This window comes from Xyrauchen texanus, chromosome 5 (genome assembly GCF_025860055.1).
Source record: "Xyrauchen texanus isolate HMW12.3.18 chromosome 5, RBS_HiC_50CHRs, whole genome shotgun sequence".
In the NCBI taxonomy this organism is placed as follows: Eukaryota; Metazoa; Chordata; class Actinopteri; order Cypriniformes; family Catostomidae; genus Xyrauchen; species Xyrauchen texanus.
Genome location: NC_068280.1, coordinates 46,352,979 through 46,380,325, shown reverse-complemented (window position 1 = coordinate 46,380,325; position 27,347 = coordinate 46,352,979). Strand labels below are relative to the sequence as shown.

The window sequence follows — 27,347 nt, the reverse complement described above, 5'->3', positions numbered from 1 at the left end:
TAAAATACTTGTAATTGGACTACAGTTACTTTTTATATATTACATGATTACATATTAACAAGGCAACGACAGTAAATTATTAATCATTTATTGATAATTTATCATATCAGTATCGTTATATTCTTAGCCTGAAGCACAATAGTCTCACAGATAAACATTTTGAGCATGTGCTCCTTTTACGTTACAACAGTAAGATATGCACCTCAGCTTTGGAATAGGTGATGGACTTTCAGTAAGCAGTAAGGGTAAAAAGTTTTTCAGTGATTTTAGATGAAAGCTTTGACCTAGTCAACGTCGTTGCTGTTGATTTTATGGTCATTAATGTTCATAATGCTCCTATTGTTTTATGCACTTAAAATGAACTTGATGTCTCATTGTTTTGAATAATAAACTCTGGCCAAATTAGATTTAACGTTTATTTAATTCATGCAATATTTAAGGCAGTTTTACAATCAGACTAGAACTTTAAAAATGGATGATATAGATTTATATTTATTTATTTAGTAAAGAAAAATAGCCCCAAATTCTAATTCAACGCACCTTCAGATTTTTCATTGCTTCCCATACAACCATAACTGGCCGAGACCACCATTTGTAAGTTAAAAATATTGACCCTGTAATCATGCCTCACCGAGATATTGTGGTACCTTCAAATCATGCGCAGACCTGATAACAGGTGCGATCAGGATTGACAATCTGTCTTTGCTGTTTACTTTGCAGAAATCCTGAGTAAAAATAAATCAATTATAAATTAACTGCTGACCAAAGCCAAGGAGACTTAGAAGCAGCCTGGAGCCCAATCTAAAAATACAGCCTCCCCTTGAACACTGAAGAGAACCGCCTTACTCCCAGCTTGACCGAAGAAAGTTAAAGAAGTTCCTCAGCGTCACACGATCCGCCCCGTGACATCATTAGCATAGCACAAATAAGAAGGAGTTTGACCATGCTCAGGACCACTCTCTTAGGACACCAGCTTCTTGACTTCTGTCTCTCGGCTCCTCCACCCTCAAAACTGCATCATGGTGTGTACTTGGATTACTCTCATACATTTTTCATGTTCTTTTCGCTGAAAAACTGGCAATAAGCACACTGAAAAAACTAGGACACTTTGGTCAAGTTTGTGCAACTGTTAAAAAGGAAATCATGAAGCTTTATCATTCCGATGGCGCATACAAAATGAAGATGTAGACTTGTTTGCCCAATACATTGAAGCAGTAATTTTGATGGTGTCCAAAGAAGGATTGTGTTTGCAATTATGTTTTTATACAATAACTTTATTCAGACATGTGTGTTTATGAGATGTTGGCATGTGTGCCAATGGAATTCACACTATTTTTGTCTCTCTGCCAGGCTGGAGAATTTACTGCTGACCAGATTGAGGGTGAGTGTTCAGTACCTGTACATCATATTTCATCATGCTTTATATTATAACAATTTATTATGACATTTAGTAGTCTAATAGATACCCTTCTCTTATCATTGTTACAAATGTATTTGATGGCAGAAATTCATTATTTAAATACAGTATACAGTATTATTTAAATACAGTATATATATATATATTATTTCCCAGTTAATTGGTTTAAGCCCTTAGACATGCATAAGAGACATGTTCATGTACATTTTAGATAACGAACTAAAAGTGATTCCAATTAATACACCTATAAGTGTTTCTATAAAAAAGTTAAAAATGATACTGATTTTCTTTATCATTTAATGTATTCTTCTTCTTCTTCTTATTATTATTATTACTACTACTACTACCACTACTACTACTGCTATGATTATCTTTCATATTATATCTTAAAACAGAGGCTTCTCTTGTCAAAATGTAATAAGTGTTTCTTATATATATATATATATATATATATATATATATATATATATATATATATATATATATATATATATATTTGTGTATATGTATGTACAAATATGCACATATGGGCTGTTCCAGGCAACAACAATGCTAAATTGGCTATTTACTGGCAGACCTTTAGGGTTTGAAATCATGAATATTCTCAGAGGTGAGTTTTGCTGCTGGAAAGCCACAAGAGGGGAGGGATCTGCATTTTGTTGGATCCTCAAAAAACTCATCCCTTCAAACACTTCATAACTTAAGATGACCAAAATCAAAGAATGTATAATATGTAACATTTGTGATTTTCATAACATGGGAAACAGGATGCATCAACATTAATGCATCATTTTTGCATCATTTAACTTGTAAAATGAGTGTAATTGATGTATTTAGCGCATGTAAAGTGGGAATTAATCACTGTATCCTTTTGGGATGAAGCGGTCAAATATGTCCAGAGACGAAGCCAAGATTAACTTCTACATCTTAAATACAGAAGAGAAAGAATCCATTATAACCAAGCCTCTTGGGCAAGTTAAGTGCCAAAAGCATGCAGTCGGTCATCTCTATAGGTTACGCTGCTGTCAGCATTCTTGCATTTTACTTGGATCAACCGTCACAGCCATGTATGGCAAGGGCTACTTTCTCAGAGGGTATCGCCTGTCTCACACCTTCATGCAACAGCGAGGCACAGCTGCTAGTGCACAGAAGTCTTAGGATGCTATTTTTCTTTATTGGATCACTTTCAAACTAGCGGATAACTCCACACAGCCTATGAAGATACAGTTGCTAAGCCTTTTTATAATATAGCTTCCTTCATCCTTTGTGGCATGTACAGTTGGCAAGGTTATTACAGGGGGTGTAGAGGGCATTAGTACACTTACATTCTTTGACCCTTTCTTTAAAAAGGAGAAACAAATATAGAAAATGCACCAAACTTGAATGAATTTTATAAAAAATAATAGTGAATAATTTACTGGTCACACTTTAGGTGGCCTTAACTACTATGAACTAACATTAAATACATATAAGACCACGTATTTACCGTGTAACTACGTATTGTTCTGCAAAATTCCCACATTTGCTACTGCTGAGGTTGAGGTACAGGTAGCTTTAGGAGTAAAGGTAGGGTTAGGGTTATGATTAGGGGTTAGAGTTTGGTTTTGGGATTAGGGCTGGGTTAGGGGTAAAGGTAACAGTGTAACTACAAATGTAATTAAATGCAAGTACTTAAAATGTAATTACAATGCAACAACATGTATCTTCATAATAAGTACATTGTATAAAATGGTTAAGAATGTCGTAGTTAATATAAAGTGGGAAAGAACACAAGATTTCCACATAGCTGTGCTAGTTTCTTTATGCTTACATAATATATAATTTTTAATTCAAATCAAAATGTTATATTCATTTATTTATTTGATAAGCTTTCTAATAATCAGGATAATGTCAGGATGAACTCAAAGAGTCATTATCGCATAAATAAAACCCTACAGAATGACATAAGATAGGGTCTTATTCACCCTCTTGTGGTTTATTTTGTGATATAGTGACTGTTTGAATATGTCTTTACTTTCAGACAATAACTGAAACATGTCCCATTTATCCATCTGTTACAGACTTCAAAGAGGCCTTTGGTCTCTTCGACAGAGTTGGTGACAACAAGGTTGCTTACAACCAGGTTGCTGACATCATGCGTGCCCTGGGTCAAAACCCCACCAACAAGGATGTGAAGAAAATCCTGGGCGACCCATCTGCTGATGGTCAGACCTTTACTTTATATCGTATATATGTGTATGTATGGTATCACTTAACAATAAAGTTGTATTCATTAACTACATTAGTTAGCATGAACTAACAATGAACAAAACTTGAACAGTTGAACAGCTAAAAAAAAATTACATTAAAAGTTGTATATGTTACCATTACTAAATGCAATATGAAATATATATATTTTGTTCGTTGTTACCTACTGCATTACCTATTGACCAATACAACCTTATTGTGAAGTGTTACTGTATTGATTAAAGGTATAGAAATAGACTATATATAAAAGTAAATATTATAAATATATGGTTTAGATAGACTGAAGCATTGTTGCAAACCTATGAAAGCACAGTAGTTCTATTCGCTGTGCAAATCCTAATTGGTTGACACTGATATGTGCACAAATATAGACATGGCCAACAAAAGACTTGACTTTGAGGGTTTCCTGCCAATGCTGAAGACAGTTGACGCCTTCCAGAAAGGTACCATTGATGACTACGTTGAGGGTCTGCGCGTCTTTGACAAGGAGGGCAATGGCACAGTAATGGGAGCTGAGCTGCGCATTGTGCTGTCAACACTGGGTGAGCGAGGATTAAATGATTACAGGAAATGTACCAGTCCCAAAATTACATTTCTTGTGATTTTAAAGGAATGTTCCAGGTTCAATGCAAGTAAAGCTCAATTGACAGCGTTTGTGATTTTGAATTGCTGCTCGTTTATTTAAAAAAAAAAGAAGAAAAATATCATGGTTATAATAAGGCATGAGTAGTGTGCATGAATGTTTATGGACTAGCCCCATTTACTTCCATTGTAACTTCCTTTTACTTCACATTTACTCCCATTGAGATTTAAAACCTTTAAATCCTTTTGACCTAATGGCTAATATTTAAATGCTTGAAATTAGTTTTGTATAATACCTTGTGAAGTTGGTTAAGAAAAAAGTGTGCAGAGCTACTTTGAAGATGCTAAAATATTGAAGAGTTTTGATTTCCAATACTGCAATTTGTTTTTCCCAATTTGGAATGCCCTATTCCCACTACTTAGTAGGTCCTCGTGGTGGCGCGGTTACTCACCTCAATCCGGGTGGCAGAGGACATGTCTCAGTTGCCTCCGCTTCTGAGACCGCCAATCTGCGCAATTTATCACGTGGCACGTTGTGCATGACACTGCGGAGACTTTCCGGCAGTCCATGCACAAATTGCCACGCGCCCCATTGAGAGCGTGAATCACTAATCACAACCACGAGGAGATTACCCCATGTGACTCTACCCAGGCCAATTTGGTTGCTTAGGAGACCTGGCTGGAGTCACTCAGCATGTCGTGAATTCGAACTCGCGACACCAGGGGTGGTAGTCAGCGTCAATACTCGCTGAGCTATCAAGGTCCCTGGAAAATTCCAATTATACAGAATAAGTGGGCGTGTCAAATGTTAAAAACTTTTATGATACTTTGATATATAATAAGTACTTAATGCTTATATTCCATGGTTTTTGCATGATACTCCATGTTACTTTGAACTAATAGTATGATATTATTACAATGCAACATATCCAAAAAAAAAACATGATAATACCATGGCACTTGTAAATGTCTTTGATCTGAAATCTGACACCAGCAGGCAGCAACTGTGAATGTGAAAGATTTTCCTAATCAATACTATTCATGGCATCAACAGGAGAGAAGATGTCTGAGCCCGAGATTGACTCTCTCATGCTGGGACAGGAAGATGAGAACGGCAGCGTCCACTATGAAGGTAGTTGCTTCGAAAAGTCCCAAATGATATCCCTGCCCATTTACCCCTTGTAAATTCTTTCAAGACATATTAAAAAACAGAGGATGCAGTGACAGTCTTTTTCACTTTTAGACCCCATGGCACTAATTGGGATGATATAATAAGCCCACCTATCAATGAATGACTAGTTTTAGAAGCCACCTCAAGCCTTGTATGGTGAGCCAGCCTGGATGATCTCCTTATGCATGACTTCTTCTCATCTTACAGATTTCGTCAAGCACATCTTGTCTGTGTAAGCGTCCACCCATGTGGGAGTAGTGTGGAAGGCTGAACTAAATCTTCAGACATGGTGTCAGGACATCCAATCTGTTTTGAAGACCAATCAATAAAAAAGGACTATGGGATGTCACTTCTAAACCATTCTGGTTTATTCCTTTTTGTCCACATCATCTTTTCCCTTCCCTCCCTCTTTTTGGAAGTTACATCCTCCTCTTATACAGTTCATCCTCGCCTTCATGATCCGCTCGGGGCGGCTGTCCACAGTAGAATGGAGAAATGGGTAGAAGGAAATGGCCGCTCACGAAGAGAGGGTTTATTTCCTCTTTCTCCACCCATCCAGGGTCACAACAACACCGCTTGCTGTGTGTTAAAGGCACACTTGATGTCAGGCCGCCAAAATTCTCCTATCCCGATTTTCACACAGTCATTTCACAATAAAATATTTTCCAAAAGTACACAGAGTTTTTCCTTTGTACAAATCATTTACTCGAGTGGTTCCAGTCACATCTGACTGACTTTCTTTCTTCATGGAGCACAAAAGAAGGCGTTAGGAAGAATGCTAGTCTCAATCACCTGCATATTTTTTTCATACAATGAATGTGAATGGTGACTAAGGATAACCTTCTTTCTAACAATACATCTCTGTCGTTTTTACAATTGAAGAAAATATATATATATATAATTTTCATTTTTGGGTGATCTATTTCATTAACATAAAAGTGTAAATGTAGGTGACATAAAATATGCCTGGGAAGTTGACATGTCCAGCAGTGTGACATGCTTTACTCCATGTAAAACTAGATTAAACAGCATTTTACTCATTCTTGAATTATTATGCATGCAGCTTTTATTACCCCAAATGAATTGAGAGATTACATGGAATATTTGTACTTTTAAAGATTATTTTCCACACCATAAGACTATTTAAAATGGACTAGTGAAGGTAAATAGGATTTTTTTTTTTCTTATCAGCCCCAATAAAGTACATACAATTTCCCTAATGCATGTAAAATCTTGATACATCTAAAGTCCTGAAGAATCTGACATTCTGCTGGTTTGCTGCATTCTTGATCACCAAACACCCCAAATTTAACATTAAAGAGGTTACAGATCTTTATAACAAATTTATATACAGTATATATATATAATATTATTATTATTATTAAAGATTAAGCAAATAATCATGTGTGATGGGATTTTCTGTGAAATGGAAATGCATAAATAATACTTTTTGTTTAGCGTTTATTAATTTGTATAGAATCTGAGACTACTACCTAATGAGGTGCTGCAGAAAAGCCTAAATGTGAGTAAATGTTTTCAAATAAAGTACACACCCAGCTGCAACAGATTTGTTTTAATCAGAATCGCAATACAAGTGACTTTTATCCACTAACGATGATAGACATGGAATTATTTTAATTCATATCAATTCAACTTTATTTATGGCATTTTTCATGCAAATAAAAAAGAAGAGCAAATCAGATATGCATACTGTAAGTAATATGCCAAATAAGAACATGCTCTCTTTCTTATTTTAGTCAGTACACAAGAAGACATTAAAATATTACACAGTACACTCTCTGTTTGTCTTGAAGGCATTCTTTAGTCTCTCTGTATCTGCTACTCAGAGAAAAAACAACTGCAGCTTAAATGTAACAAATGCACTTAAATTGGTGACCAGTCTAAATATATATTTTACATAGGACATACCCCATTTATGATTCTCATGATCTTAAACCCCTTTTCATCTAAAGGATTATGGTTACATTTAAAAATCCTAGTTGAACTGGAAAGTAAAAGTAAACAGGAACTCGTTCAATATAAGTGTCTCAGGATGCACCTCACGAAGTTGGTTGGGAGAATGCCATGAGTATACAAAGCTGCAATTAAGGTAAAGGGTTGCTATTTTAAAGAAACTAAAATATAAGATCGTTTTAATTTGTTGTATTATATATACATATGATACTTCCGTTTGTTTAATTTCATTGTTTAAATGACTACAATTATAACATGTGGAAAGTGGTAAACTGTATAAAGAATGAGTAGGTGTGTACAAACCTTTGACTGGTATTTTAATCTTAACTTGATATTGGAAAAAAAAACTAACAAACAAAAAAAAAACATCGTTTGCGAAGGCTCATCTGCTCATTGTGTACACCAGATGGCACTGTTGCTCCTCTCTCATCGAATTAAATTGTATGCGGAAAAGCTGGAGCGAACGCAGGGGTATTTTGTCCTATCTGGTAGCCGTACGTGTTGAAAAACAGATTCAAACAATGGCGAATGTGAAGTGCAGCAGCGAAGACCCCTCTAGAGAAGGAGGTGAAACTGTCAAAACTGTTATATCTTACAATTCAAGGTCTTCTATAATATTTGTAACACGTACTTTTTTTAATGCATGGATAAAAGAAGTTGTAAAGTCGTAGAATTTGAGTTTTTGCGTGTTAGCCGCATTAGCAGGATGACGATTTGTTTTTCCCCCCACAGGGTGTTAAAAATAGATACATAATCTTTAACAGTGTATATTAATAACACTAAATACGTAACACCGAATACGGTCAGCCAATTTAAAGGACAGTTCACCCAAAAATGAAAATGCTTTCATTATTGCACGTACTTTCTTCCATGAAGCACAAAAGAAGTAGGGATGTGTTATACCACTTATTTTCCATCCGATATTACCACTTTTAGGCCAGAATCGCATGAGTAATGCTGTAGTAAAACCATGGTAATTGTATCAAGACCTTGATTTTTACCAACAAAAAAAATAAAAATAAACATGGTTACTATATTCGTGGTTACTACAATATTGCTACAGTAATTCCATTGTAAATGTTCTTAAGGGTATCATTTAATAACGATGATTACAGATTATCATGTTTTAAAAACTCTTGACTTTAAATAAACCAGTAAAAAGTGTCACACAAGCCCGTTATAATGATTGTCATGGCTAGGTTTGTCATTTGTGTGATTAACTCCAGATGCTGTTTTTTTGTCATTACCTCAGGAAAACACTGCTCCCTCTTTGAAAGAGTGCTATGACTGAAAGGGTGAGCGCTGTGACTGCTAGTGTATTTTGGCATTTCTGGCGCGTCAAGATGAGCCGAACAAAAAAAGAGATCAGATGCCATGCAACTATTCGCTAATATAATAATTTTTTCCACTTCGAAGCTTATAAGATGCATTAATATTCATGTTATCTAAATAATAAGAGCACTCATTTAAACAAAAAAAACTTCAGAATCAACATTTTTATGTGAGGATCGATATCCTTGATACCACATCAATATCGGAAGTATCGATACTTTAGTATTGATCCGCCATCCCTAGAAAGATGATGTCAAGTATAACGTTGGGCATCTCCTTTTGTGTTCCGCAGAAGAAAGTCATACCAGGTTGGAACAACATGAGGGTGAGTAAATGATGACAGATTTTTCATGTTGGGTGAACTCCCTTTAAGACCACTCGAAGTCACATAATTGGAGGCGCTTGCAAACTATTATGTGCAAACCAGTTTGAATTCAGATTTTGGGCTCAACAGCGGCTCTCTGAGCAGGTCCTCCTGGCATCCCTCATCTTTCAGGTAACTGTAGCTCACCTTTGGTCTCCAAGGCAACAGTCGCTCACCTTGGTAAGTTGTTTCGCCTCCAGCAGGACCAGAAGAGAAGGGAAGCAGTGTGAAAACTAAGACTGTCTCTTCCAGCACGGCATCAGGGAACGGCCTGAGAAAGCGCCCTGCTCAAGAGATCAGCCCAGAAGATGAGTCTAAAAGCAAGCCTGCACCTCCTAAATTTCTTAAAACTGGGTTTAGTTTGACTGCCCAGGCAGCGAAGAAGCCCGCCACCATCTCCATCAAGCTGGGAGCTAGTGTACGTATATGCAACATTGTACTCTGTCACTATGTAAGCTATTTTAGTAGTAAAGATACTGGGTAATTTAGAATAGATAGATAGATTCAAGAATTTGTTTTGGACTTGAACGTGACTACTATACTGTATGTGGACTTGAACATTTCTAACACTTAAAAGTATTGCATTCCTCCCCCTTCTCTTTTAGAAACCTAAAGAACCCACACCTGCCTTACCTACCAAGAAACCTGGACTTGCAGCTGTTTTCAACGAGGATGATGATGTGTGTACTTTTATGTGCAACTTGATATCTAGATATTGATGTTTGCATTTTACTTGTGCAATAATTAAATTGATGTTGCATGCATGTGTTAATCATATTGACAAAAGCATTGCATTAAATGTTGAGTTCATAATTCTGACAATATTTTAATTTTCAGAGTGAGCCTGAGGAAATGCCACCTGAGGCAAAGATGAGGATGAAGAATATTGGAAGGTTGGATTTAATCCTATATTTAATATTTATTACACATGACACTTAATGGTATATTGCACCCAAAACATGTCCCCTTTTTTTTTTTTTTTTTTTTTTAGTAAACACTTATTTGGCTCAAGTAAAATTAACTTTATTTTTTTAAGTAATGTTCACAAGAGGTAACACTTATCACAGCTATCAACCAGCTACTACAAAGAGTTATAACCAGGGTTCGTTCGTACAAGGTTCTTGAAGTACTTGATTTTGGCTTTTGCAAATGTAAGTCCTGGAAAACCCTTGAAAATAGCCATTTTTACCAAGAGGTGCTTAAAATGTTATTGGTTTATAGAAAATCGTAAAATATATAGACGGCACGTGGCATATATCACGTGGCACCTGTTACTTTTGGCAGCTGTTCATAATGGGCGTTCATAATGGGCCAATCACAATCAAAAAAAAAAATATTTTTTCTCTCCCCAATTTGGAATGCCCAACTCCCAATGTGCTCTTTAGTCCTCGTGGTGGCGTTGTGACTCAATCTGGGTTGCGGAAGACGAATCTCTTTCGAATCTCAGCACACCCTGGGATTCGAACTAGAGAACTCCAGGGGTGGTAGCCAGCGTCTTTACCACTGAGCTACACATGCGCGCCTGGGTCAATATCAAAATATGTTGACAAACATGCCCCTTGACTTTTTTGTCATGAAAAAGTGGTGGAGGCTCAGTGGTTGAGGCTCAGGGTTACTGACCAGAAGGTTGGGGGTTCAAGCCCCAGCACCACCAAGATGCCACTGTTGGGCCCTTGAGCAAGGCATTTTACTCCAGGTTGCTCCGGGGGGATTGTCCCTGTAATAACTGCACTGTAAGTCGCTTTGGATAAAAGCGTCTGCCAAATGCATAAATGTAAATGTAATGTAAATGAAAAAGCTTTCAAATAGTGAGGGGAAAAAATGAAAGGTATCATTCTATAACCTAACCTTTAATGATATGATATGGCTTGACTATTTTTTAGAAAATATATTTGAAATGGTCAATTGCCTAAAAAAAAAAACCTTGTCCCCTTCGTCTGGTACACTACTTCTATGACATGTAAAGTTATTTATGTATTTATTTTGTACTTCTTTTTAATACAAGCATTAGTGCAGGGCCGAAGAAGTGTACAAAAATGCATAACAAAATTATTATTATTAATAATTTAAAAATTATGTTTGTACCTTGATTTAATGGCATTGGTGTTATCAATGTTAAAACCTTTTATGTTTTAATTTTTACAAAAAAATAAAAAAAATTCAAATGGTAGGGAAAATGACTTAAGGTCAAAGTTCAGAGACTGCTTAAATATGCATATAGTGATTTTTCCAAGCATGTTATAAATTCACATTTTAACTTCATTCGTGAAACAAAATTAAATATCAAAAGAAAGAACAACAGCCAAGTTGTCCTTTATGAATAAAAATTTGTCAAGAAGTTACAAAATGTTTACCCTGAGTGCTTAAAGGCACAAACTGAACTCAATGGAAAATTTCAATATTTTTTTATTTGGAAATTGTAATTTTTTGAGAATGACCCATTTGCAATTTCGGTCAGTTCCCCACATAAATCTGTTGTGTGACTTTGGAAAACATGGAACACAGCACATGAGTCATATGGACTGCTGTTTACGGATCCAGTTATTCACTTTTGTTTGAAAGCGAAGTGCGTTTTAGGGGAGCACACTGCAATTGCACATCGATTTAGTCATGAATGAACCAAGAATGATGGTTAAAGATGATAATTGAGACATGTTTTACTTGTAATAAGTGTTGTTTTATAAAAATAAATAAACTGAATGGTTAAAATATTTTTATTTTTAATTGACAAATAAATAATACGTTTTAATGACATCTTGACCAAAGTCCTTGAATTTAACTATGAAGCATCTGTACAAACCCTGTAAAACTATATAAGTTCCCTTGTTTTAATCAAGCATATTTAATTTATTCAAGCACAAGGGTATTCCACAATTGTGTACTTGAAAATGTTGAGATAGTTGTACGCAAAGCCAAAGATTAAAGAATGTATACATTTGAGTTATGATTCCAAAATGTGACATTTCAAGTACTGTTTAATTAGGACCACTTAAATATTTTTATACATATAACTTTAAGGTAACTTCATTACAATGAGTAAGAATAGTACAAATGTAAGCTTAAGTTATGTAAACTATTTTTTAGTTTTTATGATTTGAAATAACTATTTGTATTTACAATGTGAGATTTGAGAGCTTGGTCAGTTCCTCAAACAAAGCTTTCCTTAGAGCTTGGCAGTATTTACATTTATTAATTTGGCAGATGCTTTTATCCAACGCGACTACATAATCAAGTATACATAAATGCATAACGCAGTATAAATTCCCATATACATTTCTTGTATGGAAAAGAGCAGCTTGGATAACATCCTAACCTAACATCTCCTTTTGCATTTTATTAGTATAGATAAAAAACTAGTAATGTGCTCCAATACATAACTGACACGATCAACACTGAATGAGAAATAAGACTTTTTACAGCAATGTTAACATCCACGTCACAAGTTGTCTTGATTTTCAGGGAGACACCCACTTCAGCTGGACCCAATTCCTTCAACAAAGGAAAGCAGGGATTCTCAGACCATCAGAAACTTTGGGAGAGGAAGCTTAAAACCCAGAAGGATCAGTAGAATGTGACTGCTTAAAAAAAGTTTGTCTTTTGGCAATGAGATATTTGTCCTTTTGTTTCGTTTGATGAACATTGTACAAATGTATATATGTAATGAATGTTTATGCTCTAAAGCATCTTTCTATTGTAGCTAACCACTCTTGAAAAAGCCTTCCTGTTTAAGGTGCAAACAACAACAGAGAACATTTTGAATAATCTATAACACTGTACAATATTGTAGGAGTTCTTTGCCCTATATGAAATTCCACCAAATGTGCCACACCAGCCCCTAACATCATTTGGCTCTAGTGTTGTTATTCAGGGATGGAATATATTGGTGTAGATGTTGAGGTTTGCATAAGTTTCATTCATAACAAAGAAAGAAAACAATGTAGTTAAAAAAATTCACAAATAAAGGAGAGATGTGGTATCACTTTGTGGACTTGAGTAAGAGTTATTATAATTGTGTATGTTGTAATCTGATTGTTATTTTTCTGCTTTTAAAGGCAGAATTAATCTTAAAGAAAAAAGTGATTCTTGTAAACCTAAAATTTTCAGACGGTCAAACCTCAATTGGTCAAAAAATTCAACTGGATACTGTCCACTTACATTGGATATAAAAAGTCTACACACCCCTGTTAAAATGCCAGGTTTTTGTGAAGTAAAAGAATGAGACAAAGATAAATAATGTCAGAAATTTTTCGACTTTTAATGTGATCTATAATGTCAACAATTCAATTGAAAAATAACCCGAAATCATCGTGGGGGGAAAATGAAAAACCTTACAATAACCTTCCTTTTCAAAAATTAACTAACTTTTCTACAGTAACTGTTATGGCCTATATCTAAGGTTTGTGGGTTGCATTCAAAACTCACTCTTCATCCTTTTTGTTTCAGTTTTATTTTGATTTAGAAACATAACAGTCAAGACCATTGATTCAAAACTAATAAAACAAATAAATAGATTACCACTTTCTATCTTCTGTGTGCATGCAGTGAGCTTGTGGTTTAGAAGCTGTTTTCCCTTACCAGCCTGCACGTGTGTGACTCGGCTTCCTTCAGTTTCCTTTATACCTTATATATCTGCTCACCAATGGTCGTACAACAACAGTATACATGTCACTAGCACTACTGCTATACAATTACAAAATAAAACAAATCTAATCTAAATATATTCTAGCTGGTGATATAAATAATATAATATATTTCAATGCCTAGTAACCATGCTATGACTATGGTATTATTTTGTAGTAAAATCACAGAAACCACTGAATTAAACATGGTTTCTATTCCAACACCATTTTACTGTAGTAACAGCATTGTTAATTACATCAAAACCATGGTTTCCATGAAAAAACGTGGTCACCACAATATTACTACAGTAAAATTACCTTTATATACATTTTTAATTATTATGAGTAGTATTGAAGAAAGCATTAAGAGGAGTGACAGGGAAAATGATGGAATGGAACCTTGGTCTTACAATGCTGTTTGTTTTAAATGTATATATTTCTACTAGACTATTGGGGTGCAAATAGCTGCACTGTGTGGCAGGTGCTATTTACACCCGTGTTCAAAATAGTCACTCTGAGAGAGAAAATGTACTAGGCAAAAAAGCATGTTTACGCGTTTGCTACCAATGCTTGATGGAAGGGAGAAACATCATGTCACTTCACTACCATTGTTTGATTGTGTTGCATTAAAACTATTGCAATAAGCGATATTAACTGAATTCTAAAAGGCAATAAGGATGCTCCGTGCTTGCATCAGACGTTTCTGGCGGTTCAACAATTTTTCCCGCTTTTGGCTAATGTCATAGTCCTCTTTAAGCAGGTCATCTATAGCATTTTTGTCTTGCAGCAATTGCAGCATGTTTCTCTGCAGTTCCACAGCAGCTTCCTGGAGCAGCAGGTAGAGGATCACCATTGGGATCTGGTCAGCTAGACGCTTGCTTATAATCTGTTAAAATAGATTAAGGTGAATCTTAGATCATGTAATTTGAGCTAAATTTGTCAGTGCTGTATATATATTTTTCACATTTTAGAATAATATTAAAATCATCAAAACTACGGAATAACCATTAATGGAACTATGGGAATTATGTTGTGACTAAACTAAATCCAAAATAAATCAAAACTCTGTTATATTTTAACATCTTCAAAGTATTCACCCTTTGCCTAGAATTTGCAGACATGTACTCTTAACATTTTCTCAATCAACTTCTTGAGTAATCACCCTGTGATCCTTTTTAAACAGTATTGAAGGAGTTCCCATCTATGCTGGGCACTTATACAGTTTTTAACCTTAAGTGCATTTATTTTTAATTATATATAGACTTTTCTTAAAAGAGTGACTGGATGCTATAAAGCTGAATGCACTTCAGTTTTAGGAAGGACAAAAGCTGTTTATAAGCAACATATAACATTTAAGCACATAAAAGACTAATGAGATTAACTGCATTAACTTAAAGACAGAAATATGTAACAAGATATCCTTACACAATCACTTTTGATATACAGTCTATTGCCCACCCATAAACCATATCTGTCATATTATATGAATTGTTGGCTCCTGGACAGAATAAGCTACAATATGTACAAAATGTAAGGCAGATATTGTAAACCTTGGATTGCGAGACTAACAATTCTTTCTAGTGAGAATGACTGGCCAGACTGCCTCATTGAGACTACTGGGCGATTTATGAGAGCTGCCAGTATGCAAGAATAATGCTCGGTATTGTGAACAGAATAGTGAAGTATTGCCAAAAGTCTGTACCAGTGAATATTGGCCAACCTCTGCCTTTGAATACAATACAGACATATGACTTGATGCTCAGTCATGAAGCAAGCATAGAGTTCTTTGAATTTGTTATCTCTTAGCCAATTGGCTCACTCACATGTGATGTATTAAGCCAATCGGCTCCCATGGTGTGAGCTAATAGGTCCTTTGACATATAATCAGTTCGCCAAACAACTTGCATACTTTCTCTTTGTCTAACATTTAAATAACTCCGTTTTGCAGATAAGCTGGTTTCAATGCAGTTTGCTGCGAGAGTTTTATCTCTGAAACATCATCCTCCCCAGGTTCACCTGTGTAGATCTGCTCCATGGGGATTGTATGTATGTCTAACTGTGCAGCAGCAGCATGTCTTGTGTTTGTCAAATTGTGCAGCAGCAACATGTCCACATGCTTACACAGTATGTCTATGTATGTTTGAGCAGTAGCAACACTTCGTACTTTCTCTGCAGCAGCAGGACACCAGATCTAATCTGCCAAGACCAAATCCTTACAATATGTCATAACCCCATTAATATGCTAAATCATTTTTGAGAGTTGTCATGACTGAACTCTAGTGAGCACACTTACCGAGTAGTAGGACTCAAGGTGCAGACTCATCTCATGCAGGGTGGCATGATTGCCTGTGCTATTTGCCACAGTATCAATAAAATATTTTACTACTACTTCTTCTTCTTCTTCTTCTTCTTCTTCTTCCTCTTCCTCTTCCTCTTCCTCTTCCTCTTCCTCCAGTTTTCCCTTTGCATCATGTAGGCTCTGGCTGTATGTGCAATCTTGACTATAAACAATGAGCTCCATCCTGAACTGGGTCCTCAGCATGGACTCTGCAAGTGATTCTTTTTCTTGCTTGATGCCCTCAATCTTAGCCTGAGAATTTGTGTAAGATTTTAAAGATAGATATGCAAACTGTATTTCTGTATTGCCATTAACATTTATGTAAAACACAAGAAACCTACCTTTGCTATTTTGAGAAGATTGGGGAATCCAATGAAACTACACTGGGCCAGCTGGATAAACTTCTTTCTAACCACATCTACAGTATGTAAACACAAACACATATTTCACCTGCAAACTTGATTATCTTGTGAAACTGGTAAAATCACCATGCAACAACTGCTTAATGCAGCACAATGAGCTAGTAGCTAACAGCTAGCAGTCGTGCTATTGTTTATTGTTTTGTGTCTCGTCTAAGATGATGTCACGGCAGTTGAGGTGGCGCAACTATGACGATCAGCATGTAATCCCACCCACGTTGAGGTGGCACCAGAGCCATATAGAGAGAGAGTTGCGACAACGGAAGTTCTAAATGCTTGATCGTCACGTGATTCACGTAGACTTCAGATAGTTTCAGGAAGTGCTTTGGCGGGTATTTCAGACTGTTAGAGTAGAGTGACAGAACTGCGATTTCTGGTAATTATTAGTCAATAAATGCATTTATTTTATATATTTAACACACCGACATATGTATGTAGCATGAGGATGTTGTTACAGCGATGTTGTTTTTTTAAAGATCAAATCAGCTAATATTTGAGGATTAGGGTTCGCTTACCGTTATTTGCCTCAACTTATTTCAGGCTAGGGTTTCTGTTGCCTTTTTATGTTACCTCATGTTCATTGTTTTCACTAATCTCATGGTAACTAATGTCATATTTATGACTTTTCAGATAGTACAGAGACAGGCTGGTGACAGGTGATTTCCAGCTCGCACCGCACAATGGGTCAATGAACTATTAACTATTAGCAGCAGTTACGTAAATGTAAAATTTAGTGAAATGAAGCTTATTGTTTACAATTCTATATATAGTAATATAATTATTTATGTATTATAAATATTATATATCTAATGTATAATTCTTACAATACTTATTCATATACACAATATATTCAGATTTAAAACAACTTAAGCATACTCGTATATAAACTGCCGTTCAAAAGTAATGAGGCTGAAAATTCAACTTGGCATCACAGGAGTAAATTACATTTTAAAATACATTAAAATAGAAAACAGTTATTTTAAATTGTAATAATATATTACAATATTATTATTTTTTTTTAAAACGATGGATGAAGCTGAATCAAGAGAACATATTTTACAATTAATAGAGTGTTCGTTACTAACTTTATCCAGCTCCAATCCTTGCCTAATCTGTTAGTTATCCGATAGTAATACTCAACTATAAGGTTTTAATTTACAAGTTATTATTATTTAGATGTACTGATATTATACAGAATAAGATAATATTATTCTTTAAACGTCTCACCTTTTAAAAGTGCGTCGCAAACGGTTTGTTCTGCTTCATCTCTACATCGCGGCATGTGTTTGCTGCTACTTCCGGGAACTATTGAGAGGCTCCACGAAAAAAAATGTTCCATTGGAGTCAATGGAGTTGTCGCAACTCTCTCTCTATATGGCTCTGGGTGGCACTAAACAACAGTGGAAAAGCAAGCTCAGAAAAGTAAAGCGAGTAGAGTCGAGTTGAGTCGAACCGTAACGTGCAGTGGAAAATGCCATAAGTATCACCTGGAAATGGCATAGCCACATCCTAACAACCATTTATGGGACCCTAGTAACCACCCCAATTAACTTCCATTAAAAATGTCTCAGAAGGATATCTTCAGACAAAATGTCTTAGAGACTTGCGGATTGGCTCCTTTGAGTCAGTAAGTGGCCAAGTAGAATCACTCTGTTCACTGGCTAGTCACGCCTTGGCAACCATTTATAGCAACCAACTCTATTGCTTACAATTAGAGTGTGATATCTTCAGATCAGAATATCCTTGAGACAAGAGAGTTGGCTTGTTTTAATTGGGTGAGCAACCAGTCTTCAATTATCATCATGGGAACTACTTAGCCATGCCCTAGCAATCATTTAGATTAGCCTAGCAACCAAACACCATTGACTTCCTTTCAAAATCACTAAGATGGGTATCTCAGGATCAGAATGTCGTAGAGACTTTCGGGTTTATTTATTTCACTCAGGATAGCAAAGAGCCATGTTAAGAATCACATTGGTAACTGACTAGCAACCACATTGGCTTACCCTAGCATCCATGTAAAACAAATCACATATCTCTGCACCAGAAAATCATAGAGATTCCAAGTTGACTTATTTCAATCAGGATAGCTAGGAGCCTCATTAAGTATCACTCTGTTATCTGCCTAGAAACCACATGGGGTTACCCTAGCAACCAAGTAACAAATCACATATCTCTGCACCAGAACATCGTAGAGACTTCCGAGTTGACTTCTTTCACTCAGGATGGCAAGTAGCCTTGATAAGTATCACCCTGGTAACTGCCTAGCAACCAAATTGGGTTACCATAGCAAACAAGTAACAAATCACATATCTCTGCTCCAGAAAATCATAGAGACTTCCAGGTTGATATATTTAATTCAGGATAGCAAGGAGCCTTGATAAGTATCACCCTGGTAACTGCATAGCAACCAGATAGGTTACCATAGCAACCATGGAACAACACCAATATCTCTGCACCAGAACATCCTACTGTCATGGGGGTGGCCTCTTTCAACTTGGGGCAGTTGGTGGGACATCGTGATGAGAATTTTTGCCATGGCAAACACCACTCACATTTTCTTCAGGAAATGTAATCTAGTTATTATTATTATTTTTCAAATTTAAGTATAAGAGGAAAGTCATCAAAACTATGGAAGAACAGAAACTATGTTATATTTTAGCATCTTCAAAGTAGCCAGCCTTTGCATAGAATTTCCTGAAATGTACTCTTGACATTTTCTCAACAATCTTCTTGAGGTATCACCTTGGGATGCTTTTTAAACTGTACTGAAGGAGTTCCCATCAATACTGGACACTTATTAGCAGCTTTTCTTAATTATTCAGAACAAGTCATCCATTTCAAAATAATTTATTTGTTTTGTAATTAAATAAATTAATATGTTGGCACAATTATATTTTTGCCTACAAAATTAATTTCAAGCATTTAAGCATCCGCCTTCAAATCAAAAGGTTTTTAAGATCATGAGAACATTTAAGTGACCCCAAACATTTGAAAGGCAGTGTAACTAATTTGACACCTTTTATTCAAAGCAATTTACAGTACACTAATAACATTGTCAATTGATCTGGATTTCCTTGTTCATGGTACAATGGCTTTCTTGAGAATTCTATCCATCTGTTCCAATACCTAGTGAGCTACCTCCAGAGGCAGCATTTTAAGACATCATAGGACCCCTCTGAAAAATAAACCTTATTTTGCTTACCTTTAGGCAACATAATATGTATTTTTCCCCAGGAATAAAACTAGTGAAGATAGCAGATAAACCAGAGACATTGTGAATATAAATATCTTGCCTAAATCATCTCAAATGATGCTGGTCACCTCTGGTAAAATCGCCTGAAAAACCTGAATAAAATGACTTAGGACATTATTTTAGGAAGGTGACATTATACTTGTATTCTATTCAATATTGTCAAGTAAATGCCCTATATGTGTGCTATTTATATTTATGCTCATTATAAAATCACTTCGTTCATACCGCATTACCGGTATTAAAATCAATTGTGATTTCCATGTGCTGCGCATGACGAGCGCTATTTGAATGACGCATGGAGTTGCTGACAATGTAGAGCATTTCATACTGGTCTCTTGAGGCTCCATTTCAGTTAAGATGCTGACATAGAAGACAGCTGCCTGTATGTAGGCAGCAAGGCAGCTCACAATTTTTTGGAACAGACCCTATGTTTCCACTTTTGAGGCAACATTCTGGGGAACGTGCTTTCATTTTTCAGCATGACAATAGCCCCAACCACAAAGTGAGGTCATTGTTAATACAATATTTATCCCCATGATTTTGGAATTTCATGTTCAATGCGCAGATGTCCACATACTGTTTAAAATGTTGCTGACTTACAACACATTGCTAGAATCAGACCAGACTACATGTATGTACATAGACTGAGAAATTTGAATGTATACTGTATATATATATATATATATATATATATATATATATATATATGTGGCAGTGGGGGCGTGGTCAACCATCCGTCCGGAGAGAGATAAAGCGGTAAGGGCATTTTCACCTGAGCTAAATTATGTCTAACACCTGTCTCTAATTCCAGTGAGCATGGGGAGAGAAGCATATAAACGGCCAGGCCACCGCCAGAGAGTGAGGACGACACGAGTGACCAGTGGCTGATGTGTATTGTTAAATGTTTATTGTGAAGCTGAGGAGTTTTTATTAATGTTTATACATACTGTGAAGCTGAAATCTCAGAGAACTTTATGTTGACAAAGTTTGCATGACACTGAACTGATTGAACTTTGAAAATCTCTGAGAAGAGTTCACGCAGTGTCGAAGGCAAAGAAATAAAGAGCCTTACCTAACTGCATCATTGAGTTCCCTTCCATCTCCGAACTTGGAGTTCTTACAATATAAAAAAAGTATATATATATATATATATATATATATATCACACTCACCTGATATGGTCTTCAGTGTCTTTAACGCAGGTTCCTCCAACTGCTTTATCTGTTCCCTGACAAGACCCTCAAACATCTGGTAATTGATAAAGCCTGGAAGCTCTCTGCCCCGATACTTGTCTTCATAGTTACCAACTTCTCTCTGAATGTTGACTATGAAGAATTTTAGAATACTGTCAGAAAAATTGCTATGGTGATTGTAAGTAGGCTAATACATCTTTAATTAAGCATTTGAGTTGTGGAATTTTATTACAGTCTTCTGAACTGATTTTAAATTACATCATGAATAATCAGATATACAGTATCAGCAAAAAAAAAAAAAACACTTCAAGCAGGTCCATATGAAACAAGCACATTACTGCCCAGTGTGTGCGCATGTACTCTACATACATACACTTGTTCAGTTCATTCATTGAAATTGTGCTAACAGTACTCTTATTTAAGTGATTATTTTACTCCATTTCTCACATATGCATGACTCACAATTATCCAAGACGCACTTCCATTTTGCAAATTCTTTGCGGATTTCTGGAAAAATCTGTAGATCTGAAGCAGATTTAAGCACCTCCCCAGTGGTTAGGTTGAAAGTGTCCTGAGTGAAAGCTGTAACTTTCTGAATTCAACAAAACAGACAACAAGATAAATAATTTATTCTCATAAAATCAATTCTATTTTTTTATGAGGCTACATATTGATGAGGCTTTTTTTATCAGCTATGGAATTGTTTAATATTGTGGAAGATTTAAGTAATCTTGATTTTTAAACTCTTTACTAAAATTCAAACTTAAGTTTTATAGCTGTGTCTAGTGCTGGTAAGCAACCACTCAGTCTATTAGTGAGTGTGCAAGGAGCACGCTGTAGATCATGTTTAATCTAGAATGTTCTGTGCATTATTCTGATTCTGATTTATGTTGGATGACTGGCACGTGTGTAGACTTCACGGCTGTACTCACATCAATCAGAAAGCCAAGTCTCTCTGTAGGGTCTGTTGGTGGTCCAGTGCCATATGCCTCCAGATCCTTCTGCGTCTCTTCAAGCTTTGCCTCGATTTGCTCCTCTAACAGAGGCAGGGATTTCTACATAACATATTATCCATAGTAAAATTAGATATATTTTTTGTGTGTCAAATAATCTTGCCAGTTACTTTTGTTATAAATTTTTTCACCTGAATGTGATAAACCAACTCAATGGTTAGTTTCTCAGCCAACAAGGGAATAGTAGCAAAGCCTTCTTCATATAGTGTGCTGAGGGAAATAATGGAAAAGCTTTTTGACAGCTGTCAAAAATATTATCTGTAATATCTGTAGAATAATATTGCAGCTCAAATCACAACAAAAGTGTGATGTTGTAGAACTCTTTCGATTGGCTTTTGATGGACGACTATTAAAAAATGTGCAGACGGATCTACTGTGAATTCGGCGAACTGTGAAGAACGAACTCGGAAGGACAGGAGGACACTGAGCACATCTATTGAGAGCTTTGAGATGTGCTGCGATCTTCCTGTTGCATATTTGACTGTCCCAGCACTTTTGTAGCCAGTGAGAGAACTACTGGTATGACAAGAGCCATCAGACATTCGCAAGCTTACAGCAAAAAAATCTTGAGGGAAAACACAATGATAAATGTCGTTTGTCTGCCACTGTAGAGCCACTATGACTTCTGGGACCTCAAAGGGGTTTTTGCCCACAAGCATCCTTGATATTCGCACTGATCAAGGACATATTGGGCAATTTTATGCATTCTATGCAATAGAATAAAATTAAATTCAGCAATAGATGATGACATTGAATAAGTCCACGAGAACTTAAGAACACATAAGAACGCAGATTAAAAAATAGCCCATGACATTTTTGAACTGATGCAAAGATGTCGGATGGGAGATACCACCTGTCAGTAATTCAGCAGTTCTGTCAATGTCCCGTGTGACCATGTCCCCACCTGAAATGAGGATGGTCTTTGAAGAAGGCCTTCTCAGTCTCTGTGGCCTCATTGAGAGTGACCTGATCCGTGATCTCTTTCTGTCCTCTGCACCTGACAATCATGTAGCCTTTAGTAAGGGGAATGACGTCATTGTGCACAATGTCTACCACACTCCCTTCAGTGCCCTTATCCACCAGGTCCGGCTTTGTTAGGATACCTATATAAGACATACAATACAATCAGAACAGAAAACTTATGATATTACTAATCCATTTAGAAGGTTTGGAAGTTTGCATGTATGCAGTGAGTACTACACAAGAGTACTGCGCACCTAAAGTCCTCTCGCCATCAGGATCCTCTTCCTGTGCCATTCTTAATGCTTCTGTGGTCGCAATGTCAACATTACATGGCACCACAACAAGGTTGATTGTTTCTTGCTTGGTAACAAACTTCCTGATCAGTCTCTTAATCTGGAATGAATGCATTTGATTACTGTTCCCGTGTCTTTAAGAAAACCATGTATCATGTTGAGTCTATATGTTTGTTCAGTTAACTGCAGACGGGTGGAAAGTTGTTTATAAACAATGGTTATTTTTGCCAAAAATGTTTTTTGCATATTTGGTGCCGTTAGTGATACAGAAATGACAGACTAGTGTGATAAATCATACTAACCTTGTGCATCCAATTTTCTCAACTCATGACCATTTTTGGAGACCATGTAAATACTGTGGTACTCGAATATGATACAGTACATGTATCAAAGTACCATGGTATTTATATATATTCATCTTATCACTACCTTGATACTGTCTTGGTACTTTTTTCTAAAGGAAGTTGGAGAATATATTACCTGCTCTCCGATATTCTCAGGTTGACCCTTGACTGCCACTCGTGCGATACCGGGGAGATCAATAAGCGTGAGGTCCGGAACATTTGCAGAGGTGATCTGTAAACTGATGAGTTCTTCACTTATACCAACCCCTGCACCAGCCATCTCATCTTGGGCTACAAGTGTAATTAGACTTTTTTATAAGTTTACAAAGCTTATTTGAACATATTTTCTGTTAATGGATTGCATTCATTTGAGAGATCTCACTCGCTTCTAAGCTTTTTCTACCTTCACAAATCTTTTTCTCAACATCTGCTGGGTCATTAATGTCTTCCACATACTCCTGGTAGCTGATTTTCCCATGCCATCCTTCTTCCTCCTTAGTTCTTATCATCTTGAGCACAAGAGGGCATCGTGTAACAATTCCTGTGCAAAACGTGCGTTTAAAAAAAGAAATGAATCAGAAAACATGTCCTTTTGCTGTTCACCATTCAGTGGTTTCATTTAGGCCTAAGTTATTTATCAGTTCATTACCATGTTTTGTGGAGATGCTACCATGGTAATACAGTACCATGGCATTCATTGAAATACCTTGGAGTATTATTGTTATGCTTGAGTAACGAGGCTGACGAAGAGATGCGGATCCAAACGCAGTTTGAACTTTATTTAGTCAAGGAACACAAAGTAACAACCCACGATGGGGAAAAGAAACATAAACTAGTTAAGGAAACCACGGTAGACACAAACAGGGAACTCGGGAGGGAAAGATACACCGGGTTAACATCAAACAACGATAGACGAAGACTGAACAAAGACACAGGGTATAAATACATAAACAAGGGAAAGAGGGACCAATGAACAAACAGAACTCAAACAAGATAACAAGGTGATTAACAGAAGTAAAAGGCAAACTAATGAGGACAGGTGAAAACAATGAACAGAGGAAACACGAACGCTAACAAAGAGACTATGGAGTTACATAAGGGACTAAAGTGAAAACTAAAAAATGCCAAAAGTGACAACAATGGTAAACAAAAGGGCAACAGTGAAACAAGACAGGGTATTCATAACAATTATGTCAATATATTGGTATATGACTATGGTATTCTTTTAGTACCATGGTATTCACCTTATGCTCCAGAGAAACTAGCGTGCAGCCATCTTGAAAATGTTGTCTTTGAACTTCCTTTCTAGTGGTTCTATATAGATATCTATGGTGTTGATATCAAAGTGTAATCAGCTAGTGAAGGGGATTTCCAGGTTATAGAGTTGTCAAAAGTTATCATGAGTATTTTAAAATGTTCAGGGGACGTCATTACAACTGGAAGCAGAGCAGAGGGATTTTAAAACAAGGATACTTCATTCCTTCACGCTGTGGACGTAATGATATTGTTCTGTGCTCATGAGACTCCAAGAGACAACACAAAGTCACTAAAAATACCTCTGTATAACACCTCTAGCTGGCCATCTTTTCGTATCATTCATGTTATAGTTAAATTAAGATAAATAAAAATTGTAGTTAACCGGTTTTACGATAACACTGTGTAACCATTTTTATTTGTATTTATTTTTGGTTCCTTTGTAGTAAGTGTTATTTCCTAATTGCTTATGCCTCAAAAGTATAGAAAATGGCTATTATTCCCCACAAACATTGCTTTTGTGACCAGGACAGTGATATTTTAAAATGTTCCTATTTCCAATGAGAAAACGGGCAAATTTGTTTCTTTTCATTCACATAATGTCAGAAAAAAACAACATATGAATCCAAATTGACATGTATTTATACTAAAGTAATACAAAAATATCTACAAAAGATTTAGAAGTGAGTAGTTTTTTTAGATTTATGATTATACTGTAAATTAATTTCATGAATCAGCCCCCAAATGTAGTCTCCCATCATGTTCTCATTATACTGTCCTTAGTAGCGGCGTTCAAAGTCCAGTATATCCTGATGGAATCACTTGCCTTACTCCTCCGAGTACACTCCCATGTTCTCCTACTTTGAGGGATTTCAGAGGTGGTGCTGAGGAGAGAAACCCATACTACCCCAACCAAAAAGACCTCAACGACTTGATTAGAGATATTGGTCTGACCAAGTCCAATGCAGAACTTTTGAAGTCTAGGCTCAAGCATGGGAACTTGTTGGATGAAAGTGTGCAAGTTGCAGATTAGAGCAAGCGTCACCAACCTTTTTCCAGCTTCTTCACCCATCAAGGTGGGCTCTGCTTCTACCACAATGTGACCAGTCTGTTCGAGGCAATCGGAATCGCCTGTAACCAGAATGAGTGGCACCTCTTCATTGACAGCTCATCCACAAGTACCCTACCCATCTCTTCCCCTGGCTCACTCGGTGCACCTCAAAGAGGATTACAACAGCATCAAGACCTTGTTGGACGCCTTGAAGTATGATGAGTACGGCTGGGAATGTCTGAGGCAAAGGTCAAAGCCGGTGTCTTCGTTGGACCACTGATAAAGAAGCTCCTGCAGTGCAATGAATTCCCCAAGAAGCTCACTAGTAAGGAGAAAGCGGATTGGAACAGTTTTGTCGCAGTGGTTCAAGTCTTCCTGGGCAATCACAAGGCCGAAAACTATGTGGAGCTGGTTGAGGCACTATGGGATATAGGATGTCCCTCAAAGTCCATATTCCTGATGCTCATCTTAATAAATTCAAGGAGAACATGGGAGTGTACTCGGAGGAGCAAGGTGAGTGATTCCATCAGGATATACTGGACTTTGAACTCCGCTACCAAGGACAGTATAATGAGAAAATGATGGGAGACTACATTTGGGGGCTGAAAAAATGCATATCATATAACAATTGAACTTCTACGTGGACGCCCCTAGCTCCGCCACTGTGTCCCAGATCCAGATTTTACATCTTAAACTTCGAAAATGAATGATGAATATGCATGGCATTTTTTAACTATGATACTCTAAACAAAATAGACATAAACCAAAATTCTGCAGAGCCAAAAGTGCCCTTAGATGAAAAAGCACCCTTATAATATATTATGTTGCCCTGCCTCCTTATTGATACGGCAGAATACTTACCACTACCCCTGGGCAACGCGACTCCTGACAGTGCCTCAAGAACAGAACTTTTTCCTGAGCTTTGGTCCCCAATCACGGCGATGGCAGGCAGAGCCAAATCCTTTTCTACTCCCAAAGAACGTAATTTGTCGATCGTATCAATGCAAGGGCGGATTTTTTCCTCATATTGCTGACTAAACGGGTAACTCATCCTCTTGATACAACGACAAAGTGTCAAAAATTGCGAAAAGAAATAAAAATATTCGGTGTAAAACACTTCCCAATTGCTATCAGAGTGATGCTAACAGAGTGATGCTGTCAAGCGCAGTGAGTTTACTGGAATAAACCAGAGAGCATTTATTTGCAATGTTAAGTTTCATTTCCTGAGGTTATAAGGTTTCGTTTCTTCCCTGACTTACAGCTTCATTGTTAAACAAATGATTAGTGTAATAGTTAGCTACAGAGGTTAAATTGGGCCGGAGCGCACCGGAGCGCAGCTCCGCCTCCTCGGGTCCACAACACACCCTGCCGGAGCTCAGCTCCGTCTCCTTCAGGACCAAATATTGTTATTCCACTTGAATTATATTTAATCTCCTGACTCCTGACAAATACATGGCATATGAGAATAATATACACAGAGACACCCAGGCTACATGGAATTATCAGACGTCATAAAT

At 36.6% G+C, this 27,347-nt stretch overlaps 3 protein-coding genes across 4 annotated transcripts; 2 read left to right on the top strand and 1 right to left on the bottom strand.

Annotated features, from left to right (window-relative positions):
- The first annotated feature begins 912 nt into the window (after nucleotides 1–912).
- Nucleotides 913–6,091, top strand: mylz3 (myosin, light polypeptide 3, skeletal muscle). Its single transcript, XM_052127526.1, has 6 exons — nucleotides 913–1,022; nucleotides 1,351–1,381; nucleotides 3,478–3,621; nucleotides 4,036–4,206; nucleotides 5,301–5,378; nucleotides 5,625–6,091. Exons 1-6 carry the CDS (start codon nucleotides 1,020–1,022, stop codon nucleotides 5,651–5,653), a joined length of 456 nt encoding a protein of 151 aa, XP_051983486.1. The 5' UTR covers nucleotides 913–1,019; the 3' UTR covers nucleotides 5,654–6,091.
- A 1,761-nt stretch (nucleotides 6,092–7,852) lies between these two features.
- On the top strand, nucleotides 7,853–13,072 carry pcnp (PEST proteolytic signal containing nuclear protein). Of its 2 annotated transcripts, none has more exons than XM_052127525.1 (5): nucleotides 7,853–7,958; nucleotides 9,291–9,505; nucleotides 9,693–9,767; nucleotides 9,925–9,980; nucleotides 12,547–13,071. In XM_052127525.1, the coding sequence occupies exons 1-5, from the start codon at nucleotides 7,913–7,915 to the stop codon at nucleotides 12,653–12,655; spliced, it is 501 nt and encodes a 166-aa protein (XP_051983485.1). In that variant the 5' UTR covers nucleotides 7,853–7,912; the 3' UTR covers nucleotides 12,656–13,071. The 2 variants fall into 2 exon arrangements, with proteins under 2 accessions (XP_051983485.1, XP_051983484.1); XM_052127524.1 differs by having other exon boundaries at nucleotides 7,891–7,958; nucleotides 9,288–9,505; nucleotides 12,547–13,072.
- A 204-nt stretch (nucleotides 13,073–13,276) lies between these two features.
- On the bottom strand, nucleotides 13,277–27,073 carry LOC127644380 (interferon-induced GTP-binding protein MxB-like). The gene is made up of 12 exons (XM_052127522.1): nucleotides 26,692–27,073; nucleotides 23,929–24,066; nucleotides 23,662–23,816; nucleotides 23,143–23,281; nucleotides 22,830–23,028; nucleotides 22,057–22,135; nucleotides 21,845–21,967; nucleotides 21,375–21,504; nucleotides 20,892–21,044; nucleotides 16,386–16,462; nucleotides 16,000–16,296; nucleotides 13,277–14,592 (listed from the first exon to the last, which is right to left on the bottom strand). Exons 1-12 carry the CDS (start codon nucleotides 26,879–26,881, stop codon nucleotides 14,368–14,370), a joined length of 1,905 nt encoding a protein of 634 aa, XP_051983482.1. The 5' UTR covers nucleotides 26,882–27,073; the 3' UTR covers nucleotides 13,277–14,367.
- Between the last annotated feature and the right edge of the window lie 274 nt (nucleotides 27,074–27,347).

Bases quoted from the DNA above. Each gene is read 5' to 3' on its own strand.
- mylz3 (XM_052127526.1), top strand. The intron at 1,382-3,477 runs GTGAGTGTTCAG...CATCTGTTACAG, and splicing joins TACTGCTGACCAGATTGAGG to ACTTCAAAGAGGCCTTTGGT. The intron at 5,379-5,624 runs GTAGTTGCTTCG...CTCATCTTACAG, and splicing joins CGGCAGCGTCCACTATGAAG to ATTTCGTCAAGCACATCTTG.
- LOC127644380 (XM_052127522.1), bottom strand. From the start codon at position 26,881: ATGAGTTACCCGTTTAGTCAGCAATATGAGGAAAAAATCCGCCCTTGC. The intron at 24,067-26,691 runs GTAAGTATTCTG...CGTTTTGCACAG, and splicing joins CGCGTTGCCCAGGGGTAGTG to GAATTGTTACACGATGCCCT. The intron at 23,282-23,661 runs GTAATATATTCT...CATTCATTCCAG, and splicing joins CTGAGAATATCGGAGAGCAG to ATTAAGAGACTGATCAGGAA.
- pcnp (XM_052127524.1), top strand. From the start codon at position 7,913: ATGGCGAATGTGAAGTGCAGCAGCGAAGACCCCTCTAGAGAAGGAG. The intron at 9,506-9,692 runs GTACGTATATGC...CTTCTCTTTTAG, and splicing joins CCATCAAGCTGGGAGCTAGT to AAACCTAAAGAACCCACACC. The intron at 9,981-12,546 runs GTTGGATTTAAT...CTTGATTTTCAG, and splicing joins AGGATGAAGAATATTGGAAG to GGAGACACCCACTTCAGCTG.